The sequence below is a fragment of the Marmota monax genome, unplaced genomic scaffold, assembly GCF_021218885.2.
Source record: "Marmota monax isolate L192 unplaced genomic scaffold, Marmota_monax_Labrador192_F-V1.1 WCK01_AAM20220418_F8-fsc00118, whole genome shotgun sequence".
NCBI classification, from domain to species: domain Eukaryota; kingdom Metazoa; phylum Chordata; class Mammalia; order Rodentia; family Sciuridae; genus Marmota; species Marmota monax.
Window position 1 is genome coordinate 72,751 of NW_026695231.1, and position 27,829 is coordinate 100,579.

The 27,829-nt window shown below is 43.7% G+C and overlaps 1 protein-coding gene across 4 annotated transcripts in view; it reads right to left on the bottom strand.

Annotated features, from left to right (window-relative positions):
- Pacc1 (proton activated chloride channel 1) overlaps positions 1-27,829 on the bottom strand; it is a 40,132-nt gene that overhangs the window by 9,386 nt on the left and 2,917 nt on the right. For 3 of the 4 annotated variants that reach the window (XM_046438459.2, XM_046438458.2, XM_046438462.2), the window contains exons 2-4: positions 27,471-27,567; positions 4,151-4,360; positions 2,648-2,799 (exon numbers count right to left, since the gene is read on the bottom strand). In XM_046438459.2, the coding sequence (XP_046294415.1) occupies positions 2,648-2,799; positions 4,151-4,360; positions 27,471-27,567 (459 nt within the window). The remainder of the gene's footprint in view (positions 1-2,647; positions 2,800-4,150; positions 4,361-27,470; positions 27,568-27,829) is intronic. The other variant, XM_058577073.1, reaches the window with a different exon arrangement.

Below are 27,829 nucleotides of genomic sequence, written 5' to 3' on the forward strand. Positions count from 1 at the left end.
TCTTGCTGTGTTGCCCAGGCTGACCTTGAACTCCTAGGCTCAAGCAATCCCCCTGCCTAGTCTCCGAGTAGCTGGGTCTGGAGGCAAGTGCCACATGCCAGTCTCCTGCATTAGTCCACACAGGCTTCAGTTCAGGGAGCCGATGGAGGAGGAGGAGAGAACTTCTCTGTTAGTTCACAGCTTTGGGGCTCTAAGGACCTGATGGAGAAAACCAACCATCACTCAGAGCTGGAGGCAGCAACTACATTTAACTTCATTTTCACGAAAACAAACTCTTTGTGTCCCCTTACTTCGTGAGTCTTTATGATACTTAAATTACAAACTACTATAACAAGCACAACCTGCATAAGCAGGTTTGGGAGAAAGGCAGCTGACTCCTGAGCATGGTACTCAGCTGGGGCAAGAGATGGGCCAACCCAGGTCAGGCCTGGTGGTGCCAGCATGTTTTACGGAGGGGATGGAGAGAGCCGGGAGTGCAAACCGTTTTTCCATCACAGATTCTGCTCTATGTTCAGGGTTTTACAAAGTGCTCTCCTGTTTGTTTTAGTCCATTTTCCTATTCTGGACTGGGTTCTGCTGGTTCAACTTGGTCCTTTTCTTTGTTGGTCCCATGTAAGTGTCTAGTGACCGCTAATGACCAGGGCAACAAGTAGAGGTCTGAGATGCAGTTCCTCCCACAGCGGCGCATTTGTTTCTCTGCTGCTCCTCTCCCGCACCCGGGCAGGCCAGCTGGGAGTGCTTTTCTGCAGGAGTGGGCAGGGAGCCCAGCCTGGCTCTCCCAGTCTTTTGCTTCTGGAAGAGACTCCTGCCCCTCAATATCCTCCTGCCGCCCACAGTGCAGCTCAGTCTCAGCTCTGCTCTCTCCACTGTCCATGCACAGAACCTTCCCTTGGCTCGTGGAGAGAATGGTTCTAGGATCTGTCACCCAGAAGTGACACTGTCCCAGCAGCTCTGCCTCCACAGGGAGGGCAAAGGCTTCAGCTGCCTTGGTCAACATGCTGTCCCTTCATGACAACACTGCTGACAGAGGACACCGGTTCTCTGAATGTGCCGACTCCGAGCTAGAGGTGGAAGGAAAGGCTGTACCTCCTGAGCCGCCCTCCTGCACCTGTTTTAGGTCACAGGTTTTCTCTGATTTGTCTGCTCCACCATTCAGTCCCAACCTTTATAGTTTCCACTAGTCCCTCAAAATTCCTGGAGTGCCAGTGATATGTTCGTAGTTTGAAAAGCTATTATTGGGGCTGGGGATGTGGCTCAAGCGGTAGCGCGCTCGCCTGGCATGCGTGCGGCCCGGGTTCGATCCTCAGCACCACATACAAAGATGTTGTGTCCGCCGAGAATTAAAAAATAGATATTAAAAAATTCTCTCTCTCTCTCTCTCTCTCTCTCTCTCTCTCTCCCACTCTTTCTAAAAAAAAAAGAAAAAAGAAAAGCTATTATTAATATTCTACCCTATCCTAGTTTTTACCCTAGTTTTAGTGGGATTTTAGTGGAATGCATAAACCAATTAATGAAAAAGTCTTGGTTTGATCCTTTCTTCTTAAAACCTCATCAATAGCTCCGGGGCACCCAAAGGAGGAAAATCAGCTGCACAGGATGACATGGTGTTTTTCTCAGCTGCCCTTACTTCTGCCCACAGCTGCATCTCCCACATTCTTCCAGGGACACCTGGTCCTAGAAACAGCCCTACTATGATCTCACCCAGAGGCACAGACCCAACAGGCCACTTCCTCCCTTTCTGTCTCAGTAGGTAGTTTCCTCTGTCCAGAAAAATTCTTTCCCTCTGGAAAACTTTCACACAGCCTCTATCAATCCCTCCTGAGAACATAGCTGGAAAAGTCAAAGCGTAACTAGATACCAGGTCCGTTCCCAGGCTTCAAGAGCCCTGTGCAGGCGCTATTCCTCTCACCATGCTCAGAGCCTCAACCTGCCATCAGGTCCCCAGCTGAGCTGTGCTGTGTGACAGCAGAGCTAGAGGGTCCTCACCCCCAAACCAGGACTCCTCCTTTATACTGGCAAATTTATTCAAAATATGGATTCCCAGGTCCTATCCTTAGGAATTATGATCCAGCTGACCTCCTCGGAACCTAGGAATCTATAATTTCAAAAAGCACCCTGTGCTGGGCGTGGTGGCGCATGCCTGTAATCCCAGTAGCTCAGGAGGCTGAGGCAGGAGGATCGTGAGTTCAAAGCCAGTCTCAGCAACAGTGAGGCACTAAGCAACTCAGTGAGAACCTGTCTCTAATTAAAATACAAAATAGGGCTGGGGATGTGGCTCAGTGGTCAAGTGCCCCTGAGTTCAATCCCAGGTTACCACACCCCCCGCCCCCCAAAAAAAGCACATCCTGGTAATTCTATCAAGCAGTCAGGAAGGGACCTACTTCACCACATCATAACAGCCTGGCCCTCTGCCCTGCAGACTTCTATCAAGGACAGATCTCATCCCATTGTCAGGAATCTGAGGGTCACTCTCTAAAAGATGAAGGCCTCATGGTCTGAAATGCAGAGGATCCAGCCATGGATCTCAGGGACCAAGGACCCATATCCATACAGTGTGAGGAGGCCTCCTGGGAAGAAGAAAATCTGGGCCCTGGGTATGGAGCAAGCAGAGAGCACACTGCCTAGACACAGCTCAGCGAGTTACTACCATGGTCTGATTGGAGAAGGGGTGTGTGTAGTTGATCCTCTGGGTGGTGCAATTCATGTCGCCAGGCTGGCCAGGATTCATCAGAGGTGGAATGACCTCATAATGGTGCTTACAGCTGAGAAGCTGGGCCTGACCAGGGTACAGGGCGATACCTGGGAACACAAACAGGGAAAAGTAAATGTTTGAAACCATGTCACACCAACCTATAATCTATGTTACAGACTCCCCGAGTGACTGCTGAGAAGGGAACAGAAAGGGTGATGGTATAGGGAACCACGCCCTCCTCGTAAGCTCCGCCCAGCCTGGAAGACAGAAGCCAGTGCCCACCCCAAAGCCTGCTCCCCACAGAGCCAGCTCCACTCCTCCGAGGGAGCCTCCTAGGCTCAGCCCAGCTGTGCATCCAGGGCCTGTCACCACCTGCAGATCTGCTGGAAGCCTCTGGACTATAGGCATCCCCAGAACTCACACTGTCATGTCTGCTGACTGGGAGTCCCCAGTGTGCGGGCGGCATCCCAAGAGTCCTCCCCTTTCCCTGCTAAGACACCCACCCGGTTTACAGCTCTACTGATGACATCTGTCCCAATCTCAAGGGCAGAAATGCTGAGAGCAGCATGTGGCATCAGAGACAGGCAGAGTCAGAGTGACAAGAGTTGGGACACTGCAAGTAAGACCCACAGAGACCAAAGCAGACACACAGAGAGGAGGGACAAACATGAAATAGTAAAGTCCAGCCTGGGAGCCATGTCCAGCATGCCAGGGGAATGGCAGGGTGTCCCAGGCAGAGGGGTCCCTGACTCTGGCTCTGCTCTGTGAGCAGGCTGTCCTGAGGGTTGCTCAGGGACATCGTCTTAGCAAAGCAGATGGTACACACCAAGTGGGTCCACAGAGTTCAGGCCTCTCTGTTCACTCCTAGGCTTCCAGAGCCCCAGTGCCAGCCCCACCGTGCTGGGGCAGAGTGTGTTACTACCAGCAGAGAAGATGCCCCACCTGGGACCAGACACACCAATGGGGCGAGAAAGTTATACTGGGCATGGTCTGGAGCTCCTCTCCTGGCAGAGCCTCTGTCCTCCTCTGAACGGTTGTGCCTTCCCCTGCCACCCTCCCCTGGCAGGGGAAGGCACAGTCTACCCTGACTCTGACCTCCCCTCATCCCTAGCGTGCCAGCCTGGACTCCTCTCCAGAAGCCCTCGCCTCCCCACACTCCCCTTGGCTCCTCCCTCTTTCTCCTCCTCCTCCCAGAAACTCGCTGCCCACTGTGTACTCCTCAAAGCCTGGCAGCAAGCCCACCTCTGCAAAGCTCTCCTGACCGCCCAGTGCTACAGGAGCCACGCCTGGCCCATGGCTCTCCTCAGCACACTCTGCAGGTCCTGGCAGCAGCACAGGGGGTGGCGTCTACACCTGGGCATCTCCACCAGTGCTGTGGGTATGGTGGTGGCTGGGGGAAGGGGTTGCCAGCAGACCCCCAGAGCTGGGGCCCTGGCACCTGGCCCAGGTCAGCTCTACCTGGAGCGTCGTAGCGATCCACCTCCTTGTAAGACACAGACATGACAGGGTGCTTGAGCTTCTCACGGAAGTCCGTGATGGTCTGGTAGACCAGGAAGACGGCCACGGCCATGAGCAGCAGGTAGATGAAGATGAGCAGGACTGAGAAGACGTTCTTGAGGCAGGCCTTGCTGAAGCGGAGGCTGCTGGAGGCGGACTCACTGTCCAGGCCTGACAACAAACACCAGAGCATGACCCGGAGTACAGGGACAGAGCAGCCAGGGATGGTCAGCAACCACCCCCCTCACCGGCCTTAGCAAGGAGGTGAGGTGCCCACACCCGAGTCTCCCACCTCACCCCAAACAAACAGAGGGCACTTACACACCTGTACCACACAGCACCCCGCCAGGCAGAGGGCACCAAGACACTGGCTAACGGCCATTACTGTCTACAGGGAGAGACGATCATAAATCCAACAAGTGAGCTGGCCCCGGCCTACCTCTCTGGCCTTTTCTCTTACTCCATTTCCTGAGGTCCCCAGGTCCAGCTCCACTCAGTGACCCTCTGTCCTTCCAGAGTCCCTCTCAGCCCTGCCGTGGCTCACATTCACCACTCCCTGTGCCTGTCTGTAGCACTCTCCTCCCACAGCTGACTTCCACCTCATCCTTCCGGCTTCCAATTAGAAAGGCATTTTCCCAAAGAAGCCTTCTCTGGACTGGTCACTTTATTTGGATAACCCTTCCTCAGTGCACCCAAGGAACCCTATATGTCCCCTACTTCATCACAGCAATCTCTTTAAGTTTTTCCTTCTCCTAAGCTACAAGCTCCATGAGGGCAGAGTCAAGAGCAGTCCTGTCCATAACTGAGTCCCTAGAGCTCCCTGAGCCTGTAACAGAGCAGGCATTCTACGCTTCCACGTGACCAACTAAACACGTCTTGAGGTCACTCCTACAACACAGCTCTGCTTCCCGCATCTACTCACATGCCACCCCAAGCCTAGATTGCTCTTTAACGGGCTGAACTGTGTTCCCCCAAAAAACTCCTGTGTTGAAGCCCTAACTCCCACTGTGACTCTATTTGGCGATAGGGTCCTTAAGGAGCTAGTCAGTCAAACAAGGTCATAAGGATGGGGCCCCGATCCCACAGGACTGATGTCCTTATAAGAAAAGAGACAGGAGAACGTAAAACGTGCACACCTCGGGAAAGGCGTGTGAGAGGGCGCCTTCTGCAAGCCAAGGGGACAGCCCTCGCCATTGAGCAGCCCTGCAGGTGCCTTGATCTTGATCTAGCCTCCAGACTGTAAGAACAAGATTCTGTTGCTGAAGTCACTCAGCTGGGGTACTTTGTTGTGGCAGCCTCAGTTGACATTCCCACAGTGCTCCCATTGCTCCCTGGCTGGGTCCTTAAGGAAAAACCCTCTTTTCTGCATAGCACACCTGGGGACAAGACTGGGGACAAGGGAGGAATCTGAATAGAAGCCCAAAAGGTATCTATATGGTTTCTGATGTCAGCAATGAGACAGTAGCTTGGTAAACATTATAAAATTTGGCACAAACATTATAAAATTTGAAGAATATATTTGAAATTATTTGAAGGCATTGGAGAATGACCACAAGCAGCTAGAAGTTAGAAGACAGTCTATCACTGGAAGAGAAGAACTGCCTCTTGGTGAGATCTATAAATTCATACTTTTTGCCTGAAGGTACATGCCAACCCCTAAAAGACACACTCAGGATGACAGAGTTCAGGCAGGGAAGAGTGGCCAGGAAGTTAAGGAGAAATCCGCATATGGGGTGAATCTCCTAAAGCTGTAAATTAGTAATATGTTCAAATCATTGGCTGGAGACCCTTGGGGGGCTGGGGGGGGGCTGGAATAAAGCAGCTGAAAACTGAAAGAGGAAGGAATGATTTCAGCTGCAGGGAGAAGGGAGTTTAGCTTTAAAGCTAGAATCTTGCCATACTAACCTGCTAAGACAGAATCTAGAATCTCTATCATTCATAATGCCAATAAGAGTAAGTTCAAACAAAACTTACTAGCATGCAAAGAAACCAGAAGATGTGACCCAAACTCAAGGGAAAAAGGAATCGACAGCAACCCACACACCAAGATAACCCAGATGTAGCAATTAGCAGACAGGAACTTCGCAGCACTTAAAGGACATAAAAGAAAATGTATGTCAAAGAGAGAAAGTACAAAAAAAGAACCAGAGTAGTTTATGGCAGTCACACAGCAATGTAAATATATTCAATACCACTGAACTGTAGGTACACATATGGTTAAGATGGCGAATTTTATCGTCTATGAATCCAACGGAAATTCTAAAACTGAAAAAGAGAGTAAGATTAATATTTTACATAGGCTTAACAGCAGATGATGGCAGAGAAAATGAGTCAGTGAACTTGAAATTAGATGAAAAGAAATTATCCAACCTGAAGAAAACATTGAAGGGGAAAAACAAAACAAAACAAAAAAAAAAAAAACAAAGCCTGCGAGTATCTTCCAGTCTAATGACAAGCAACTGGAGGGAAAAAGAAAAAAAAAGAAAGCTGAGTTGCAAAAAAATTTTTGTAATAGTTTAAAAACATCATTACACCGAAAAAAGACCATCCACTGACAGATCCAAGAAACACAATACACGGCAAGCATGATAAGAAAACTACTCCTAGGCAAATTACAGTCAAATGAGTGTGCAAAAATAAAATTCTTGAAAGCACTTAGAAAAAACAAAAAAGACACACTACATAGAGGGAACTGACAAACAATGACTCCGTTCTGATCAGCAATCAAGGAAGCTAAAAGGGGCTGGGGCTGTAACTCAGGGGCAGAGCATTTGCCTAGCATGTGTGAGGCACTGGTTGGATCTTTAACACCATAAAAAATAAATAAATAAAATAAAGGCATGCTGTCCACATACAACTACAAAAAAAAAAAAAAATTTAAAAGAGGCCCAAAGATAACAGAACAGTTTTAAAGTTGCTGAAAGAAAAACACAGTCAACCCAGAATTCTATATTGAGAAAAACTTCAAAAATGAAGACAAAATAAAGATATTTCCAAGCACAAAAGCTGAGATAATTCATCACCAGCAGTCCTGCACTATAATGCATGATAAAGATAATCCTGGGAAACACAGGGAAACAACCATGTGGTAACTGATGTATGAGAAATAACTATCATAAGAAATAAAATCACCAGAAATGTTAAACAGGTGGGTAAGTATAAGAAGCTATTTATAATTTAAACTCCTAAGGTCTATACAACATTGTCAAATTTATAATCTGTAGGAAAGAACAAAGAAATAACACACAAAAAATTAGACAACTAGACAAAAGAAAGATGGGAGAAGCAAATTCAAGCATATCAATAATCACATTAAATGTAAATGGACTGAACACTCAAAAGGCAGAGGGCTGGGATATAGCTCAGTTGGTAGAGTGCTTGCCTCGCATGCACAAGGCCCTGGGTTGAATCCCTAGCACCACAAAAAAAAAAAAAAAAGGCAGAGATTGTTTGCCTAAACTAAAAAAATCACAAGACCTAACTACATGGAATAAAAACATGAACTTAAGGGCTGGGGATGTGGCTCAAGCGGTAGCACGCTCTCCTGGCATGTGTGCGGCCCGGGTTGGATCCTCAGCACCACATACAAACAAAGATGTTGTGTACGCTGAAAACTAAAAAAATAAATAATAAAAATTAAAAAAAAAAAAACAACATGAACTTAAATACAGAGTATCTGCTCATAATTGTTTTCATTTTTCCTTATGTAAAAGCAGGAACAGCACAGAACTATCAAAGTATTCTTGGTTGGTAGTGATAAGGCAATCATTCTTTACTGCTATAAATATGCATCAAGCACCAATTCTATATGCAAGACTTCGTACTAGGTGCTTCAGAGAGATATCAATAGAAGAGCATTAATGGACTCTGCTACCAGCTGCTTCAGAATTCAGAGAGACGTGAGGATGTCAAATGGGCAGAAGGTTAAATCAGCAATGATTTTTGTGGAGGTTTTCACATTAGTCCTGAGCCTATGGCAAATAGGAGAATTCTGAGGAGAAAAATAATCGCTCTTCATTTTTCATTTATTTTCTGAACTGAAAGAGCAGATATACAGCCCACGGGTTAAGAGCATGAGATTTTAAATCCATTTTAGTACATTTTAGTCCCCAGTCCCAGCTCTGCAATCCTGAATATTAATATTCCTAAAGCCTCACTTTCTTCATTTGAAAAGTGAATAATCAATTCAATTTTCTGGATTTTTGAGAGAAGTAAATGAGAAATTGCTGCAGAAAATATTATAGTGTCTGTTCAATGGTAGTAATTACTGTTACTGAAGGAACTGAATGTACCCTCTACCCCACAAAAGATGAGTCCCTTAATGAGGAAGATGACAAAAATGAAGAGCAGAGAACTACAATCTCTTAGTAACAAGGAACTAGAAAAATTACATGCTGCAAATTAAACGGCAGTGAGGCAGAACACATAGTCGGCATGTAACATCTTCATATCTGTTAAATGAGTAAAGAACCTAAACAATAGATAAACTTAGTCTTGCAATGCTAATGCAATTTGTCAGAGAATACCAGCACATCTCAGGCATGTAAAACTATGAACCAATTAGTATTCCTTTCTATTTCTAGCAAAGTACTTTAGAAAGTTTTTACTTGACACAGAAGCACAAATTCCCAGAAGTGTCAAGGAAGCCCCTTTAGGAATAGCTTACTGTAGGCACTGGAAGTGTCCTCTATCTATAAAGAGATCAGGGAACTGAGAATCAAGGAAATCACCGGAGCAAGCTGAGAACTAAGCCACCAAGGTACACAGTAGCTCAAGCTGTCCAATTGTTTCTCAATTTCTCTCATTCCATTTTTGCTCCAATCTAAACTCTGTCAATTTCTGCTCCCTCTCAGCTTTGCTATCTGCCTTCTTTCCACGTTCCCTCAGGATCCTGCTCCACTTTACCATGTAAGTCCTCTTCCCTGAGTCTTACATTCAAACCCTCCCCCAGAGTGTCCTGTATAGGGTGTGCCAATGGACGCTTCAGGAGACTCTGTCCTTCTTCACGTCCAGCCTATAAATGGTTTCCCCTGGCTTGGCAGGTTGGTGCAGCTGGGCTGCAGGGCCACAGGACCCAAAGCACGGCAGCATTTCCAGCTTCCGTAATTCAGGTGGGATCACAGGTATATGTTCAAAACGTGACGAGTGGAAACACATTCAGGGTCATGAGTTGCTCATAACTGCAGCGGCAACAATTACCAGCTCACTACATTCTACCGGGGCTTGGAAAGATCCTTAGATAAAACTGAAGGAAGTCTAAAGTGACTGATGAGGTCTATAACATCTGAACTGAATTTTTAAGAGTCCATAGGAAACAAAAAGGCCATCTGGCCCAACCCCACTCGTGCACAGCAGTTCAGGATCCAGTCAGTAATTGGCAGAATCAGATGAGAGTCCTGGAGGCCTAGCTCCTAGCCCAAATGCTCTTTCCCACAACACAGTGAGCATTAGTATTAAAATTCTAGTTGCTAATGATGATAAAAGAAGATCTGATTGAAGACTAACTTTTTTTTTTTTTTTGGTACTGAGTACTGAACCCAGGGGAGCTTAACCACTGAGTCACATCCCCAGTCCTTTTTATATTTTATTTAGAGTCAAGGCTTTCTTGAGTTGCTAAAATGCTGAGGCTGGCTTAGAACTCGCAATCCTCCTCCCTCAGCCTCCTGAGCCATTGGAATTACAGGTGTGCACCACCGCACCAGCTGAGCCTTTAACTTTCTAACAAGTAGAGAAGCCGGGGCATCTTTAAGGCAAACTATATATTACATTCAGGCTGAACAATATAATGAACAATAAATGGCATTTGTGGGCAGGTGTCCACTCTGCTATAAGTCATGTAAAAATTATTTGAAATGTCTTGCCTTTATGATACCTGTGGCTAGGAAAAGGGATGAAATTTTAAAAATTCTAAAAGCACCAATTTAGGGTGTGAACAAAAGGTCACTTATGACCCTATCACTTAAGTTTGTCTGGCAGAGGTACTTGGACAAATTACTTCTGTGGGAACACTAACCACACGTCCTCTTCTTTACTCAAAAAAGCCAAGGTTAGCTTTTTTGTTTGTTTGTTTATTTGTAAGTGAACACAATACTTTTATTTATTTATATGTGGTGCTGAGGATCAAACCCAGTGCCTCACATGTGCTAGGCAAGCGCTCTACCGCTGAGCCACAACCCCAACCCCAAGGTTAGCTTCTTTACAGGCCTCTTCTTAGCCCACTAATAGGCCTGTGATGTAAATAAAAGCTGTAAAACTACTCATCAACCACACATGCTAAATGTAACACTCCAATTCTAAAATTAGACAGCATTACATTTTACTTAAAAAAAAAAAAAAAAAGTACGAGATATTTGACAAAATGTCCCTGCACTCTGCAGGGAGAAAAATCGAATACTGGCTTTTTTGCGTCAAGCTGGATGAATATGTTTTAAAAGTACACATCCTTCTTGGTAGTTAAGCACTCCTGGATTCAATCCCCAGTATCAAAAAAAAAAGAAAAAGAAAAACGTATACATCTTTGGGGGTGGGGAGGCACAGTGGTGCATGCTTGTAATCCCAGCAGCTCGGGAGGCTGAGGCAGGAGGTCTCAAGTTTAAAGCCAGCCTTAGCAACTTAGTGAGATCCTGCCTCAAAATAAATAATATAAAAGGCTGGGGATGTGACTAAGTTGTTAAGTGTCCCTGGGTTCAACCTCCAGTACCAAAAAAATTAATAAAATCCTGGAAAACCCAAACGCACCCCAGAATGAAAGCCAGGCCATTAAAGGGATCTGTGATGGGCAATTCAGATTCTAGAAGAAATAGGGGACTTTTATTCAGAGGAAGGGACCTAGCTGGTTGTTCACAAAAGCCCCGGGAAATCACCTTGCAGAGAAAACTGAGTTGAGATAGATTCTGGATTCTTGTCTGTCCTTTTTCCTTTTTAGTAATGTAACAATGCTGGGTTTTATTTTTTAAGTTATAAATTTGCATACCATAAAATTCACCTTTTGGAAAGTGAATAGATTGAGTAGTTGTTAGCATATTCACAAGGTGTGCAATTATCCCCACTATCTAATTACATACCATTCTTACTACCCAAAAAGAGGGACCATCAATGGTCACTCCCCCTCCCACTAGTGCCTGGCAACTACTCATCTACCTTCTATCTCTACCAATTAATTTGCTTATTCTGGAGACTTCATAAAGAGAATGATACATGTGCCCTTCAGCTAGGAAAAGACATAGAATTCTTTCACTTAATATACTCTCTTTAAGACTCATCCATCAGGCTCGGATTGTGGCTCAGTGGCAGAGAGCTTGCCTAGCATGTGTGAGGCCCTGGGTTCGATCCTCAGCACCACATAAAGATAAATAAATAAAATAAAGGTATTGTGTTCATCTATAACTACAAATTTTTTTTTTAAAAAATAAGAATCATCCATGTGGTAAACAAGTATCAGTTTCTTCATTTCTTTTCATGGTCAAATAATCTGCTGTTGCATAAAGATACCATTTCATTAATCCAGTCATCAGCTGATGGTCACCTGGGATATTTCCACCGTTGGGCTATTATGAATGCTGCAGCCGTGAACATACATGAGCAAGGCAGTATGTGGACACGAGTTTTCCCTTCCCTTGAATACAACACAGAGGAGTGGAACTGCCAAGTGCTATAGTTTGGATCTTAAATGGCCCCCGAAAGGTCTACATATTGATAGCAAGCTCCCCAGTGTGGCATTATTAGGAGATGGTAGGAACTTTAAGGGGCAGGGGGGATGCTACTTGGAGGTGTGCCTTGAAGGGCATTGTGAGACCCTGGCTCCTGCCTCCTCCTCTTTCTCTCTCTTCCCCTCCACAAGGCAACCAGATTTCCTCTGTCATGTGCTCCCACCACGATTCACTGCCTCACCATACATCCAAAAGCCACAGGGCTGACTGGTCATGAACTGAAAGCTCCCAAATGTGAACCAAAATAAACCTTTTCTCTTTGTAAGATGGTTCATCTCGGGTATTTGTTACAGTGACAAAAAGTTGACTAATACACTCATAACTATTTTTCAGCGTTAGAGAAATGGCTGGACTATTTTCCACAGCAACTACACCATTTTACATTCCCACCATCAATGTTTGGGGGTTCTGATGTCTCTACATCCTCCCCAAATTCATTATCATGCATCTTTTTTATGATAGTCATCCCAGTGGGCATGAGGCAGTAGGTACTTTGTTATGGTTTAGATGTGCGTTTCCTTGACCACTAATGTTGTTAGTCATCTTTTAAAGCATTTGTTGGTCATTTGTGCCTCTTTAGAGAAGCATCTATTTAGATTCTTTGACCATTTTTTGATTGGGTTATCTATATTTTATTATTATGTTGTAAGAGCGCTTTATATATTCTAAATACAAGTCCCTTAACAGATACATCACTTGCAAATATTTTCCACCATTCTGAAGGCTGTCTGATTTTGGTAAGGTCCAATTTATCTATTTTTCTTCGGTTTGCTTATCTTTATCTATTCTGTTATACACAGTTGTTTCCATGGAGAACTGATTATAACGACTAATAAGACAAATGTTTTCCGCAATTTGATTACATCTTTGACATAATCAGTTTATTAACTTAACTGCTTATTCAATTAGCATCCCTAGTGTCATTTCTCCCTTTGGAAAGAATAAGAACTGGTGCTGGCACCCTCAATAAAGAGGAAATGAACAGTCTGAAGTTTTTACCAAGTCCCGTGACTCTGCCCCTGGAGACCTCTCAAGGACAGAACTCAGCCCTCATGCTGTCCCATCAGGCTTGCAGCTCTCATCACCACCGGGCCACCTCCATCCAAATGCCCCACTTCAACCAAAGCTCAAACCTCAGGATACGGACAACAAACACCTTCTCTTCTGAGCCACCAACTCTTCCAGTCTCTTCCAGACCCTCAACTCTGTACCACAACACTCTCCATTCACCTGTCCTCAAACCTCAGACTGATTCTTCCTTCTCCCCTCCCCCATATCAAAGCAGCCTCTCATACCAACCTCCGATGTGACACAGCTGTCTCTCTTCACCTTCTTCCTTAAATCCCACTTCACTCCTCTTACTGTCCCTGCTTCCTAAAGTCCAAGCCAACACTCAGACCTCAACAATCTGACCCAGACTATCCCTCCTGCCTCATCTCCCTCAACTTCCCTTACCCACACTCTGCTGTGCCACCTACTGTCTCTGAAGCATCCTATTTCTATTTCTGCCTCTACTCTGTCCTTCATGCCATCCCCACTCCCTGGCCAGGCCCTTCTTTTTCCCCTACATGTCACTACCCTTCCTTCACAAGCCACCACCCTCCTTCACTCGGAAGCTCTCTGCCATTGTTTGGCCACGCACATTCACTCATCCATTCTAGCTGTTCCTGTAGGAGACACTTCCCTGCTAATCCCTACCACCCAAGCCCAAAGCACAGGCAGGTACTGGTAGGTACAGTGGCCTCTACACCAGGTGCTAGGGTTAGAACAGGAGAGGAAATGTAAAACGTCTGCACCTGGCACAACTCGACAATTAAGAGAATCGTACTCAGTGAGTGTGGGTTCTCAATTGTGCTGCATAGGAAACCACAACCAGGGAGAAAAGGACCTCACTGGAGAGGCCACAGAAGGCTGAGGAGGAGGGACAGCTTCTTTGGGCAGCCAACCTTCTCTGCGTGGCCTGACTTCTTGCAGGTAAGCCACACCTCACTCATCTTTGGGGGCATTAGCACTTGGCCCAAGAAATGAAGAAGCCCATGAGTGACTGCTAAAGCCAGAAGCAATAGCATCTGGGAATAATGAGCCACGTCAGAACACCAGGGAGACAGCAGGGGGTGGGCAACTCAAGCCCTGTCCCTCATTAGCTTTGAGCAGGTTATTTGACCTGGGTGCTTTAGGTTCTTCCTCTATAAACTAGGATGACCATTTCCCTCACAGAGTGGCTGCGAAGGTGATATGTCATCTATTCTATTATACACAATTGTTTCCATGGAGAAGATATAATTAATCAGGGAGAACAGTCTGAAATCTCTGAATATTAGTTTCCTATTGTTTTATATTAATTACATATTGTCCGTTCTACTATCATACACAGCTGTTTCCATGGAGAAGTAGATATAAAAAGCATCCCAAAACTCATGGCTATTGTCATTGTATTATTAGAAGACTCAAGGGACAGGAAATGAACTATAAGAGTTGTATACAGGGTCTTCAAATTCAGGCCTGATCACTAATGAGATCAGCCAAATGCACCCTTAAGAAGTGAGTCATCTCTGGGTCTGGAAAGGAGACACACCCAGCGGGGGTTGTCCAAAAACAGGAAGGCTCGTGCCAGTTCACAGAACTACCTGATCTGCCCTGTGTGGCTTCCTGCTCTGACCTCAGGCTCTGAGGCCAAAGAGACGCTGAGGTCCAAGGTCATCATGACCATTTCCTAACGGACCTGGGCATTTTTCTATGAAAGGAAACACAAAAGCAAGCCTCATCTTCCCAAGTTTGGCTTCCTTCCCACCTTCCTCCCGTCTCCACGTATCCTCTTCTGACTGGGGGCAAATGAGTAGTGCAGAATAAGGACCCCCAAAGACGTCACAGCCTTTTAAAATTAAATGGCAAAGGAGAATTAAGGCACCAGGTAGGATTACAGTTGCTAATCAACAGACTTTTTTTTTTCTAAATTTTTTTAGTTGTAGATGGACACAATGTCTTTCTTTCTTTATTTATTTATTTTTATGTGGTGCTGAGATTCGAACCCAGTGCCTCATGCGTGCGAGGCAAGTGCTCTACCACCAAGCCACAGCCCCAGCCCCAAATCAACAGACTTTAAAACAGAAATTTTCCTGGATGATCCAGGTGACCCACCATGATCACAAGGACTCTTCCAACATGGAGAAGGGTGTCAGAAAAGTCAGGGTGACAGGATGGGACAAAGACTCAGCTGGCCACTACTTGTTTTGAAGGGAAGAAGGGGCCATGAGCCACGGAACATAGGAAGTCTCCAGAAGCTGGAAAGGGCACAATGTTGTCTCCTGTTGATTCTCGTCTAGAACTTTCAAAAAATAAATCGGGCCTGCTGATGCCTTAATTTACCTCAGTGACACCCATTTTGGATTCCTGACCTCCAAAACTATAAGGTAATCAACTAATAATGCTGGGGGTTTTGCCTGTGTTTTGGTTTTTGTTTTTTGGTACTGGGGAATGGGTGCTCCACCACTGAGCTACATCCCCAGTCCTTTTTATTCTTTTATTTTGAGACAGAGTCTTCCTAAATTGTCAAGGCTGCACTCAAACTTGCAATTCTCTGCCTCAGCCTCCTGAGTAGCTGGGATTTGGGGTATGTACCACCGTGCCCCTGTAAACTAATTTGTCTTTAAGCCAGTAAAGCTGTGGTAATATATAAATAGGAAACTGATACACAGAGATTTCAAACTATTCTCCTTGAAGTCTTAGGGCTCTGGCCACAGTGCCTACGGTCAAAGTGGGAGGCAATCTCACCTCTACCTTTTACATACTGGGCTCTAATCAAAGGACACTTAGAACGTTGTCTTAAAGCCACAGGTCAGAAGGACAAGGTGACCCCATAGGCGCCCAGCACTCACATGATCCTCCATAAAGAGGAGCAAAAGCAACAGGAGCCCAGCTGTGTTTTGAAGTGAATGATCACGGAAGAACACAGCAAGAGGGACACTAGAACTTGGTAGGATCGAGATCTAGGATAATGACACAGGAAGAAAAACAAAATACGCCAGCAGCTGCCACCATACAATCCCAGGGGCAAGTATTTCCTCTTCAGGGGCATCAGGGAAGGAGAGTCCCAGTTAACTCTCTCAGTGTGAGCAGGCAGTACTAGTTACTGGAAAGTTCCGCAATCCTTATCTAAGCAGCTTGCAGTCCACTAAGATAAATAACCTGAAGTCTACACAGCAGCCTTGCTTTGGAGGAGGATGTCACATCACCTCCCAGTGAACCCCCAGGGAGCTGCAGCCAGGGCCATCTTCAAGCAGGGAGCTACTGTCTGAGTTTGGAGTGCTCTAAATGGGAGAAAGCCCTACATATTCCCACCTCCGGGACCCCACCGGCAGCTCACTGCACTGGCTTGAGGGGTAGTTGTCTTGAGAACCCAGTGTGGCCCAGCAAACAGAGTGACTGTGACCCTTGCTGTGCCCTGCACATAGGAGATGGAGGGGGCAGCATGGAAGGGAATGGAGAGTGTCAGCCTCAAGAACCAGGCGATCTGGGAGCGGAGACCAGCAGCATGGCCAGCTGAGTGTGAACTTGGGCCAACACCAGGATTGTAAGGCAGGGAGCCCTCCAGTCCTGCAGCCCCTCCTCACACAGAATGGTTTCTGATACAGCAGGAAGGGCCCCCGCTGCTGCCCTGCCCACAGGACTGTGCTGAGGGTGCCTTGAGCAACTCTGTAACCCCAGCTGTCACCTGACTCCAGGTGCACGCTGCCAAAGGGGGACCCTGAGAGAACTTTGCCCATTTCTAGCCAAGGTCCCACTCACAGGCACCATTGCCACCAAGAGCAGGAGAGGGGAACACCATGCTTCCCACTGCTGTCCTGCCCCCACACGCACCTTGTCTGACCACACAGCTGTCCTGACTGGGTGTGGGTGCCACGGAGGAGGTCCTGCAGTTCTCACAGCCTCTCTCTGGGCAGTGTCTGGACCCACACCAATGACTGTCAGAAGACAGTGCTTAGGGCCCTCACCACTGCCAGGGACACCAATGCCAGAGGCCCTTACGGTAGGAGAGAGGGCATCACCAATGCCAGAAACCCCCATCACCTGACAGAGGCCACCACTGTCCAGAGACTGCACCTGACATTGTGGAGCCACCAAAGAACAGCCACACAGTCAGCACCCGCCTGGCTGAATTGCTAGAATGTCACTACTCTTGCATGGCCCACAAGGATAGGGGTCTCTCCAACTCCATCACAATACATATTGTGCCCAAACTCATTACATACCCAAAGAAGCTGTATGGAGACTGCATTTGAATTGAAGCTAGATTCAAAACCAACACCTCACAAACTGACACCCCAAAGCACACCGTCAACTGTGTGATTACTAAGGTCAGCCCATGACTGTGGTAGAAACACCTGACGCACCACATGCACAAGTCTCAAGGCAGGAGCACAAGAAATGAGGGGAAAAAAGGGGGGAGAGGGATGTGACACTTCCAAAAAACCATAACAACTTTCTACCAATAAATTCCAAAGAAATCAATAGTTCTTTCAAACTATCCATAGAATTGAAAGAGGGGGAACCCTTCTGAATTCACTGAGTCCAGCATTACAGTGTTATCCAAATTAGGGAAGGACAATAAACAAAACTAGAGACCAATACCCGAGATGTGCACAAGATTCTCAACAAAATCCTAGCAAACAGAATTCAACCAGGACTTCTAAAAGATCATTTACCATGACCAGAGTTGTTTCATTCCAGGAATGCAGGGATGGTTTGACAGATACAAATCAATGAATACAACTCATCATATCAACAGAATGAAGTCTATAATCACATCAGTTCAATAGATACAGAAAAACAGCTGATAAACTTCAATATCCCTCTATGATAAAAGTCCTGAACGAATTAGGTATAGAGATGGTAACTCAACATAAGAAAGGCTACATGTAACAGACCCATAGTGAATACCATCCTGAATGGGAAAAAATGGAAAGCACTTCCTCTAACACCAGGAACAAGAGAGGATGCTACTCCTACTGTTCTAATTTAATATAGAACTAGAAGTTTTAGCCAGAGCAATTAGGCAGGAGAAAGAGATAAAAGGCATACAAACAAGAAAAAACTAAAACAGGTCTACCCTATGGTCCCACTATTCACTTTTGGGTTTATACCCAAAAGAAATGAAATCAGCGTACCAAAGAGATACCTGCATGTCCATGTTCATGGTGGCACTATTCAGAAAGAGAATTACTGCATGGCCTCTCTCATATGTGGAAACTACAAAAAGTCAGCTTGAAAGTAGAATTGTGCTTACTAGGAATTGGAAAGGGTGAGAGGAGTGGGTGGGACAGGAAGGGTGGTAGAAAGGGAGACTGGATTTGGTCAAGGCACACTCTGTGCATGTATGGAAATATCACACTGAACTACTTTAATACGTTCAGTTAATACATGCTCATAAAGAATAAAAATTTTTAAAACACTAGTCCAACTCCTGCCTCCAGCATGGAGAAGGTCATACACCAGCCGGCAGAGGTCAGTCAGCCCCTGTTCCCCAGGATCCTGTGGTGACCTCAACCTGCAGCCAGAGACTGCACCTGACATTGTGGAGCAGCTGCACAGTCTCCTGCAGGCTAGACCCCCAAGGCACTTGCAGGCATCTCTGATGTTGACTGCTGCTGAAGAACAGCCCCTACCTGGAACCAAAACCAATACACTCTATCCAGTGACACCTTAGGGCTCTTCTACAGGCCTAAGTCTTTCCCTATGAAAGCCACTTCATAAAACCAGAAGAGACAACAGCCCCACCAGATGCACAGATACCAATACAGGGAAACATGAAAAAGCAAGGAGGCAAGATACCACCAAAGATCAGTTCTCCAGTCACTGACCACAAAGAAAAGTCAATTTATGAACTGCCTCAAAAGGAATTCCAAATTATGATCCTAAGAAAACTCAACAAGACAACACAGGTAGGCAATTCAGTGAAGTCAGTAAACTATTCAATTTTGTATAAGAAACCAGGTATCATTTAAAACAAACAAAAAAACAAACCAAAAAAAAAAAAAAAAAAACTTGGAGCTGAAGAACTCAACAAATAAAAAAAAAAAATACAAGAGACAGTGCAAACAGCAGACTAGATCAAACAGAAGAAATAATTTCTGTACTTAAAGATATGTTTTTTGAAATAACTCTGGATGAAAAGGAAAAGAAAAAAGAACAAAGAAAGCCTCAGGACCCACAGAAACCCATTAAGCAAACAAATATTCACATTGTGGAAATTCCTGAGTATGAGGGACGAAGCAAGGCACAGAAAGCATATTTAATGAAATAATAACTGAAAACTGCCCAAGTCTTGGGCATGCAAATCCGTCAAAAGACCCAAATTAGAGTCAATCCAAAGAGGTCCTCTTCGAAGAACACTATAAGCAACTGTCAACAGTCAAAGACTAAGAACTGTAACAGCAACAAGGGAAACTAAAGGTCAAGTCACATCTAAAGACACCCCGTTAGGATTACAGCAAATTTCTCAGCAGAACCCTTGCAGTCCCGGAAAAAATGGGATGATATGGTCAGAGTGCTGAAAGGCAAAACTGCCAGCCAAGACGACTAGGCTTGGTAAAGCTCTTCAGAAATGAAGGAGATACAAAATCCTTCCCAGTAAGAACTCACCACCACTAGCCTGACCTTGCAAGAAATACTTAAGGGACTGCTTCACACAGAAGTGAAGGGACAGTAATTAGATCCATGAAAACATAAAAAAGTGCAAAACCTGCCAATAGAGATAAATACATGATCAAATTCAGCACACTCCTTACAATACAATATATAAACTTTCAAATCTTTAGGAGGAAGGTTAGAAGACAAAATGGTCAACAGAAACAATAGCTGCAAAAAGTTAAGGAATACACAATATAAAAAGATGGGAATTAAAGGCAAAGAAATTACAAATTGTAAGGGGGGGAATAAAAATCTGTATGCAGCCAAAGTTATCAGTGTAAAACAGTCTTTTATGAGAGTATTTATGTAAGTCTCAAAAGTAACCACAGACATACACACACAAAAAAAGTATAGCCAATACAAAAATGAGAAAGAAAATGAAACCAAACCTTATCACTAAAGAAAACTTCAAAGAAGAAACAAAAGACCTAGAAAACAATGAACAAAATGTCAGGAGGTAAGTCCGTATCTCTCAATAATATCTGGAATGTAAATGGAGTAAATTCTCTAAGACACAGAATGAATCAATGGATTAAAAAAAAACTTCAACTACATGTTGCCTAAAAGAGACTTTACCTGTTTAAATAAATAAATAAATCTCACAGAGACTGAAAGTGAAAGGCTGGGGCTAGGGATATGGCTCAGTTGGTAGAGTGCTCGCCTTACATGCACAAGGTTCTGGGTTCAATCCCCAGCACCACAAAAAAAAAAAAAAAAAAAATTAAAGTGAAGGGATGGAAAAAGATTCCATACAAACCAAAAAAAAAAAAAGCAGGAGTAGCTATATTTATCAGATTTCACAGACTTCATATCAAAAACTAAAAAGAAGGTCATTATACAATCATGTAGTTAATTCAGCAAAAGGATATAACAAATATGTGTGTGTGTGTATCCAACATAAGGGTAAATATATACAGCAAACGTTATTAGATTTGAAGGAAGAAATGCAGTGCTGTACAATAATAGTAGGGGATTTCAACATCCCACTCTTTGCAATAGACAGATCATCCAGACAGAAAATCAACAAGAAACATTGCATTTACACCACACTCTAGACCAAATGGACCTAACAGACATTTCTAGAACATTCTGTACAACAGCTACGGAATACACATTCTTCTCAACAGCTTATGAAATACTCTCAAGGATGGCTCTTACGTTAGGCCACAAAACAAGTCTTAATAAATTTAAGAAGACCTACTCATTTCCAGTTTGTTTTTTTTTTTTTTTTGATACCAAAGATTAAACTGATAGGCACTCGATCACTTAGCCACATCCCCAGCCCTATTTTAGAGACAGGGTCTCACTGAGTTGCTTAGAGCCTCACTGAGTTGCTGAGGCTGGCTTTGAACTCGCGATCCTCCTGCTTCAGCCTCCTAAGCCGCTGGGATTACAGGTGTGCACCATTGCACCCAGCTTCAAGTATTATTTTTTACAATAATCTAAAACTGGAAATTAGTAACAGAGGGAACTTTGGAAATTTCACAAATGCATGGAAATGAAACCATATGCTCCTGGAGCAACCAATGGACCAAGAATAAAATTACAAAGGCAATTTAAAATTTTCTAGAGACAAATGAAAATGGAAACACAACACACCAAATCTGTGGGATAAAGCTAAAGAGGAAAGTTTTTAACATATACCTACCTCAAAAGTAGAAAAAATCCAAGTATACTGCTTCATGTTACTTCAAAAGACTAAAGGTACAAAAACTAACCTAATCCAAAACCAGGAGGAAAGAAATAACAGAGATCACAGCACAAATAAATAAAATAGACACTAAAGAAATAATCTAAAAAGATGAATTAAAAGAAAATTTGATTTTCTGAAAAGATAAACAAAAATCAATAAACCTTTAGCTAGACTAAGGGAAAAAAAGACTCAAAATCAGAGATCAAAAAAAAAAAAAAAGACAGTACAGCTGGATGTGGGGGCACATGCCTGTAATCCCAGATGCTCAGGAGGCTGAGGCAGAGGATCATAAGTTCAAAACCAGCATCAGCAACTTATCAAGAACCTGTGGCAAAATAAAACGTAGAAAAGGGCTGGGGATGTGGCTCAGCGGTTAAGTGCCGTGGTTTCAATCCCCAGTACAAAAAAAAAAAAAAGAAGGAGAAGATAGTATAACTGATACTACAAAAATATAAAGGATCATCACACACCACTATGAACAACTGTAATGTCAACAAATTGGAAAACCTTGAAAAGATGGACAAATTCCCAAACACAAAAAACCTACCAAGATTCAATCATGAAAAAATGCAAAGCCAGATTAATAACCAATAACGAAACTGAATCAGTAATGAAAATTTCAGATCCAGCTGGGCATGGTGGAAAAGTATATTAGAACAGCCATATGAAAAACAGTGTGGGGGTTCCTCAAAAAACTGAAAAGAAAATTACTACGTGATCCAGCAACACCACTAATGCATACACACACAAAGAAAATGAAATCATTGTGTCAGAGATATCTGGACTCCCATGCTTACACAGTAGCCAAAACTTGGAATCAATCTAAATGTCCAACGACAGATTAATAAAGAATAAGATGTGGTATATATCCGTAATGAAATACTATTCAGTTATTGAAAGAATGAGATCCATCATTTGTGACAATGTGGACAGATCTAGAAGACATTATGTTAAGTGAAAGAAGCCAGGCCCAGAAAAACAAATACCATATGATCTCACTCATATGTGAACTAAAATGGCTAACCTCACTAGGGATAGCAGGAACATATCCCAACATTGTAAAAGCTATCTATGCTAAGCCCCAGGCCAACATCATTCTAAATGGAGAAAAAACTGAAAGCATTCCCTCTAAAAACTGGAACAAGGCAGGGATGCCCTCTTTCACCACTTCTATTTAACACAGTTCTTGAAACACTGGCCAGAGCAATTAGACATGAAAGAAATTAAAGAGATACGGATAGGAAAAGAGGAACTCAAACTATCACTATTTGCTGACAACATGATTCTATACTTAGAGAATCCAAAAAATTCCACCAGAAAACTTCTAGAACTAATAAATGAATTCAGCAAAGTAGCAGGATATAAAATCAACACCCATAAATCAAAGGCATTTCTGTATATCAGTGACAAATCCTCTAAAAGAGAAACTGGGAAAACCACCACATTTATGTCAAGAGCTTTGTAATGTTTTGAACAACCAATAAAAAAAAAAAAATGCAATAGCCTCAAAAAAAATAAAATACTTGACAATCAACGAAAGAGGTGAAAGACCTCTACAATGAAAACTACAGATTGCTAAAAGAAGAAATTAAAGAAGACCTTAGAAGATGAAAAGATCTACCTGTTCTTGGATAGGCAGAATTAATATTGTCAAAATGACCACACTACCAAAAGCACTATGCAAATTTAATGCAATTCCAATCAAAATTCCAATGACATTCTTCATAGAAATAGAAAAGCAATCATGAAATTCATCTGGAAAAATAAGAGACCCAGAATAGCCAAAGCAATCCTTAGCAGGAAGAGTGAAGCAGGTGGCATCATTATACCAGACCTTAAACTATACTACAGAGCAATAATAACAAAACAGCATGATACTGGCACCAAAATAGACTTGTAGACCAATGGACCAGAATAGAGGACACAGAAACAAACCCACATAAATACAGTTATCTCATACTAGACAAAGGCACCAAAAACATATATTAGAGAAAAGATAGCCTCTTCAACAAATGGTGCTAGGAAAACTGGAAATCCATATGCAGTAAAATGAAATTAAGCCCCTATCTCTCACCATGCACAAAACACAACTCAAAGTGGATCAAGGACCTAGGAATTAGACTAGAGACCCTGCACCTAACAGAAGAAAAAGTAGGTCCAAATCTTCATCATGTCAGATTAGGCCCTGACTTCCTTAATAAGACTCTATAGTGCAAGAAATAAAATCAAGAACCAATAAATGGGATAGATTCAAACTGAAAAGCTTCTCAGCAAAAGAAACAATCATTGAGGTGAAGAGAGAACCTACATCTTGGGAGCAAATTTTTACCACACACACATCAGATAGAGCACTAATCTCTAGGATACATAAAGAACTCAAAAAACTTACCAAAAAAAAACCAGATAACCCAATCAATAAATGGGCCAAAGAATTGAACAGACACTTCTCAGAAGATGTACAATCAATCAACAAATATATGAAAAATGTTCAACATCTCTAGCAATTAGAGAAATGCAAATCAAAACTAAGATTTCATCTTACTCTAGTCAGAATGGCAGCTATTAAGAATACAAACAACAATAATTGTTGGCAAGGATGTGGGGGAAAAGGTACACTCATACATTGCTGGTGGAAATGCAAATTGGTACAACCAATCTGGAAGCAATATGGAGATTCTTTGGAAAACTGGAAATGGAATCAACATTTGACCCAGCTATCCCACTCCTCGGTTTATACCCAAAAGACTTAGAAACAGCATACTACAGTGACGCAGCCACATCAATGTTTATGGCAGCACAATTCACAATAGTTAAATTGTGGAATCAACCTAGATGACTATCAATTAGATGAATGGATAAAGAAACTGTGGTATACATACACAATGGAATATTACTCAGCATTAAAAAAGAATAAAATCATAGCACTTGCAGGTAAATGGATGGAGTTGGAGAATATCATGCTAAGTGAAGTAACCAATCCAAAAAAAACCAAAGACCGAGTGTTTTCTCTGATATGTGGATGCTGATCCATAATGGGGTTGGCAGAAGGGAACATATGAGGAATGGAAGAACTTCGATAGGCTAAAGGGGAGAGAGGGGAAGGGAGGGGACATGGGGGTACAAAAAATGATGAAATGAGATGGACATCATTACCCTAAGTACATGCATGAAGACACAAACGGTGTGATGCTCCTTTGTGTACAACCAGGGAAATGAAAACTTGTGCTCTATATGTGTATTATGAATTAAAATGTATTCTGCTGTCATGTATAATAAATTAGAATAAATATATTTTTAAAAAAATAATAATAAATAAATAAAATGGCTAACCTCACAGAAGTAGAGAACAGAATAGAGATTACCAGAGATGAGGACAGGGAAAGTAGGGAGAGGTAGGTCAACAGGATACAAGTAGAAGAGGAATAACTTCCTGTGTGCTATTGCATAGCAGGGTGACTCTTAAGTTAACATTAATATGCTATGCACTCAAACAGCTAGAGAAGAGGGGTTTTTTTTGTTGTTTGTTTTTTGTTTTTTCTTTTTCTTTTCTTTGTTTTTTTGGTACTGGGACTTAAACTCAAGGGTGCTTAACCACTGAGCCACATCCCCAGCCCTTTTTTATATTTTATTTAGAGACAGGGTCTCACTGAGTTGCAAGTGCCTCACTAAGTTGCTGAGGCTGGCTTTGAACTCACGATTCTCCTATCTCAGCCTCCCGAGTTGCTGGAATTACCACACCTGGTGAGGGTTTTGTTTATATTTCGTTTCAATTTTTCTTCTTCTTTTGATACTGTGGATTGAATCCCTCAGGGGTGCTTTACCACTAAGATAGACTCTCAGTTCCCCCCACCCCCCGTCCTTATTTTTTTTAATTTTTGAGACAGGGTCTCACTAAGTTGCCCAAGCTAGTCTCAAACTGGTGAACCTCCTCCCTCTGCCTTTGGAGTACATGGATCATGAGTGGAGTCACTTCTACCCCATTCAATAGAAGAGATTTTTTAATGTTCTACCTAAAAGAAATAGTAAATATGTATGAAGTGACATGCTAATAACTATGGTATGTTCATTATCATTTGTATACAGGTATTCAAACCTTACCTTGTAATTCATAAATATGCACAAATAAGTATCAATTAAAGAAAACCCCCAATCAGTATTGTGATGCATCCTGTAATCCCAGCTAGTCAGGAGGCTGAGGCAGGAGGATCACAAGTTCAAGGCCAGCCTGGGCAACTTAGCAAGACCCTGTGACAAAAATAAAATAAAAAGAGCTGATATGCAGCTCAGTGACAGAATACTTCCCTAGTGTGCGTGAGGCCTGGGATCATTCCCCAGTAATGCAAACGAAACAACACAAAAAAAAACCACTGGTAGAGTAGAAGCTTGGGGTCAGACAGAGCTCATTTCCGTCTGTTTACCAGCCATGTAATCTTCCCTTGCTTTACTTAATCTCCCTGAGGCTCAGAGAGATCCCAGGCCCTCATTTATAAAATAATAACCACCTCACAGGGTTGTTAAGAAAATTAAACGTGGCAATGGGTGTGACAGAAGCTGACACTGTGGAAGCAGTCAGGGGACATTAGCTGCGTTTCCAGCTTCCTTCCTACAACCGAACCACGGAATTCCACATTCCATTCTTCTCTCCCCAAAATACAGGAATCAAAGGAAGAAAACTCCACTTCCCCAACCCACCAAGAGGTGGGTCAGAGCCAAGGTGGTGAACAAAACAGACTCCTGCCTGCCCTCATGGAGTTTTAGTGTAGTGGAAGAGACGGACGTGAGTCAAACAAACTACTCCAGTGGCAACAGCTGCAAAGGAGAGAAGGGATCTGGCCAGGAGGTGAGAGAAGCTCAAGGCTGATAAATGATTAGACATTAAATAGGTGAAGAAGGGAAGAGATTTCCAGGGAGAAGAAAAAACAAAACAACAGAAAAGTCCTATGGTAGGAAGAAATGCAGAGCTATGGCATGGACAGATGAGTGTGTAGAATATACAGGTCTCTAGTTCATAGGCACCCTCTGGGCTGGAGGGGTAAACACGAGAGCCACATATGAGCAAGCAGTGACTGAAACAGGGGAACAGGCCTGGGGGAATCGACCACTAGAGAGAGAAGAGGGCCTACGACAAACATTTAACAGCCAAGAGCTGGAGGGTAGCTTCACAGGAGTATGGAAGAAGCAGCCTAAGAGGTGTCACATCATGGAAGCTAAGGGAGGAGTCGACTGTGTGAAACCTAACTGTAAGGCACGGCTGTGAGGCTGAGGCTCCATGATTAACAGTGGTCCCTTCACCTTCTGAATACAGCCCCCATTGCTCTAAGGCTTCTTTCTTTTAAAAAATGTTTTTTTCTCTCTTCTCCCCTCTCCGTCTCCCTAAAAAGATTAGGGAGACAGTGTTATCTTTTCTTCCCCAAGTTAACTGCCCTTGCACACACCCAATACAGGAAGGAGATGACACCAGCTGAGGATGTCAGAAGTGAATATCTCCCAAATTAACAAGTGAATCCTAACTCAACATCAGGGCGCCCAGAGCATACCTGGAATGTAACCCTTAAAGAGTGTCTTTAAAACCCCCCTCCTGATTGGGAGAGTCAAAGCATTTGGAACAGAAGGCCCCTGTGCTTCTCCTTTGCTAACAAAGCAATAAACCTTCCTTTTCCTTTTTCTCAAAACCATGTCCTTATTATTAAATTGGCATTGGGGACAGGGAATGAGCTTTCAGTTACAGTAAGAGGCCACTGACTGACAGGACCCGGCTCACCCAGCGGGGCAGTAATACTGGAGAGGCCTTGATATCTAAGCACTGGGGGCCTATGAGATCTCCTGGAGGGGCCTGGGAAGTGACTGGCATATTACAAGCTCTCCTACCAGCAGCTTCCTGGGAGGAAGAATGGAAGAACAGACTCGAAACATCCGCCACTGAATCCAACGATCCAGCCTTGGGAAAGAGCAGATACCAGCCTAGACATATCCTCTGTCCTCTGTCATGCTGGTTAAATATGCATGGCTTTAGAACTAGGACAGGACAGTACTTGATCTGACACCAGGGTGCAGAACAGGGGCTCTCCCACTCCAATAGCTAGCAAGGCACCTGGACTAGGGCCTCTAGTGGGGGCCTCTAGTCGCAGCATCAGCTGCAGCATCAGCACAGCTATTTTCCAACACTCCCACCCTCAGCACCTGTCCTACTTACCTGGCAAGACACCCGGACCTTGGACTTTGACTGTCTCCTTGTCCTGGTCGTCCGCCTGCTCTGAGTTCTCGACCACCTGTTCCAACTCTTCACTCAGCTAAGGGGAGAAGCAAAGCGGGTGAACAGGTTGGCTGCGTCCGCCTTGCTTTTCTAGACCAAAATAAGAAAGCAGAAGCTGCGACTCACTGAACTGTCACCAAAAACACCACATGATGTAGTGTGAACTACAAATCAGGAAAATAGAGTTCAGAAAACTCAAGGAACTTCCTGTCTTAGTTTCCTAGGACTTCCATAACAAAGTGCCACAAACTGAATGGCTTAAAACAACAGGACTATCTTCTCTCACATTTCTTGGAGGC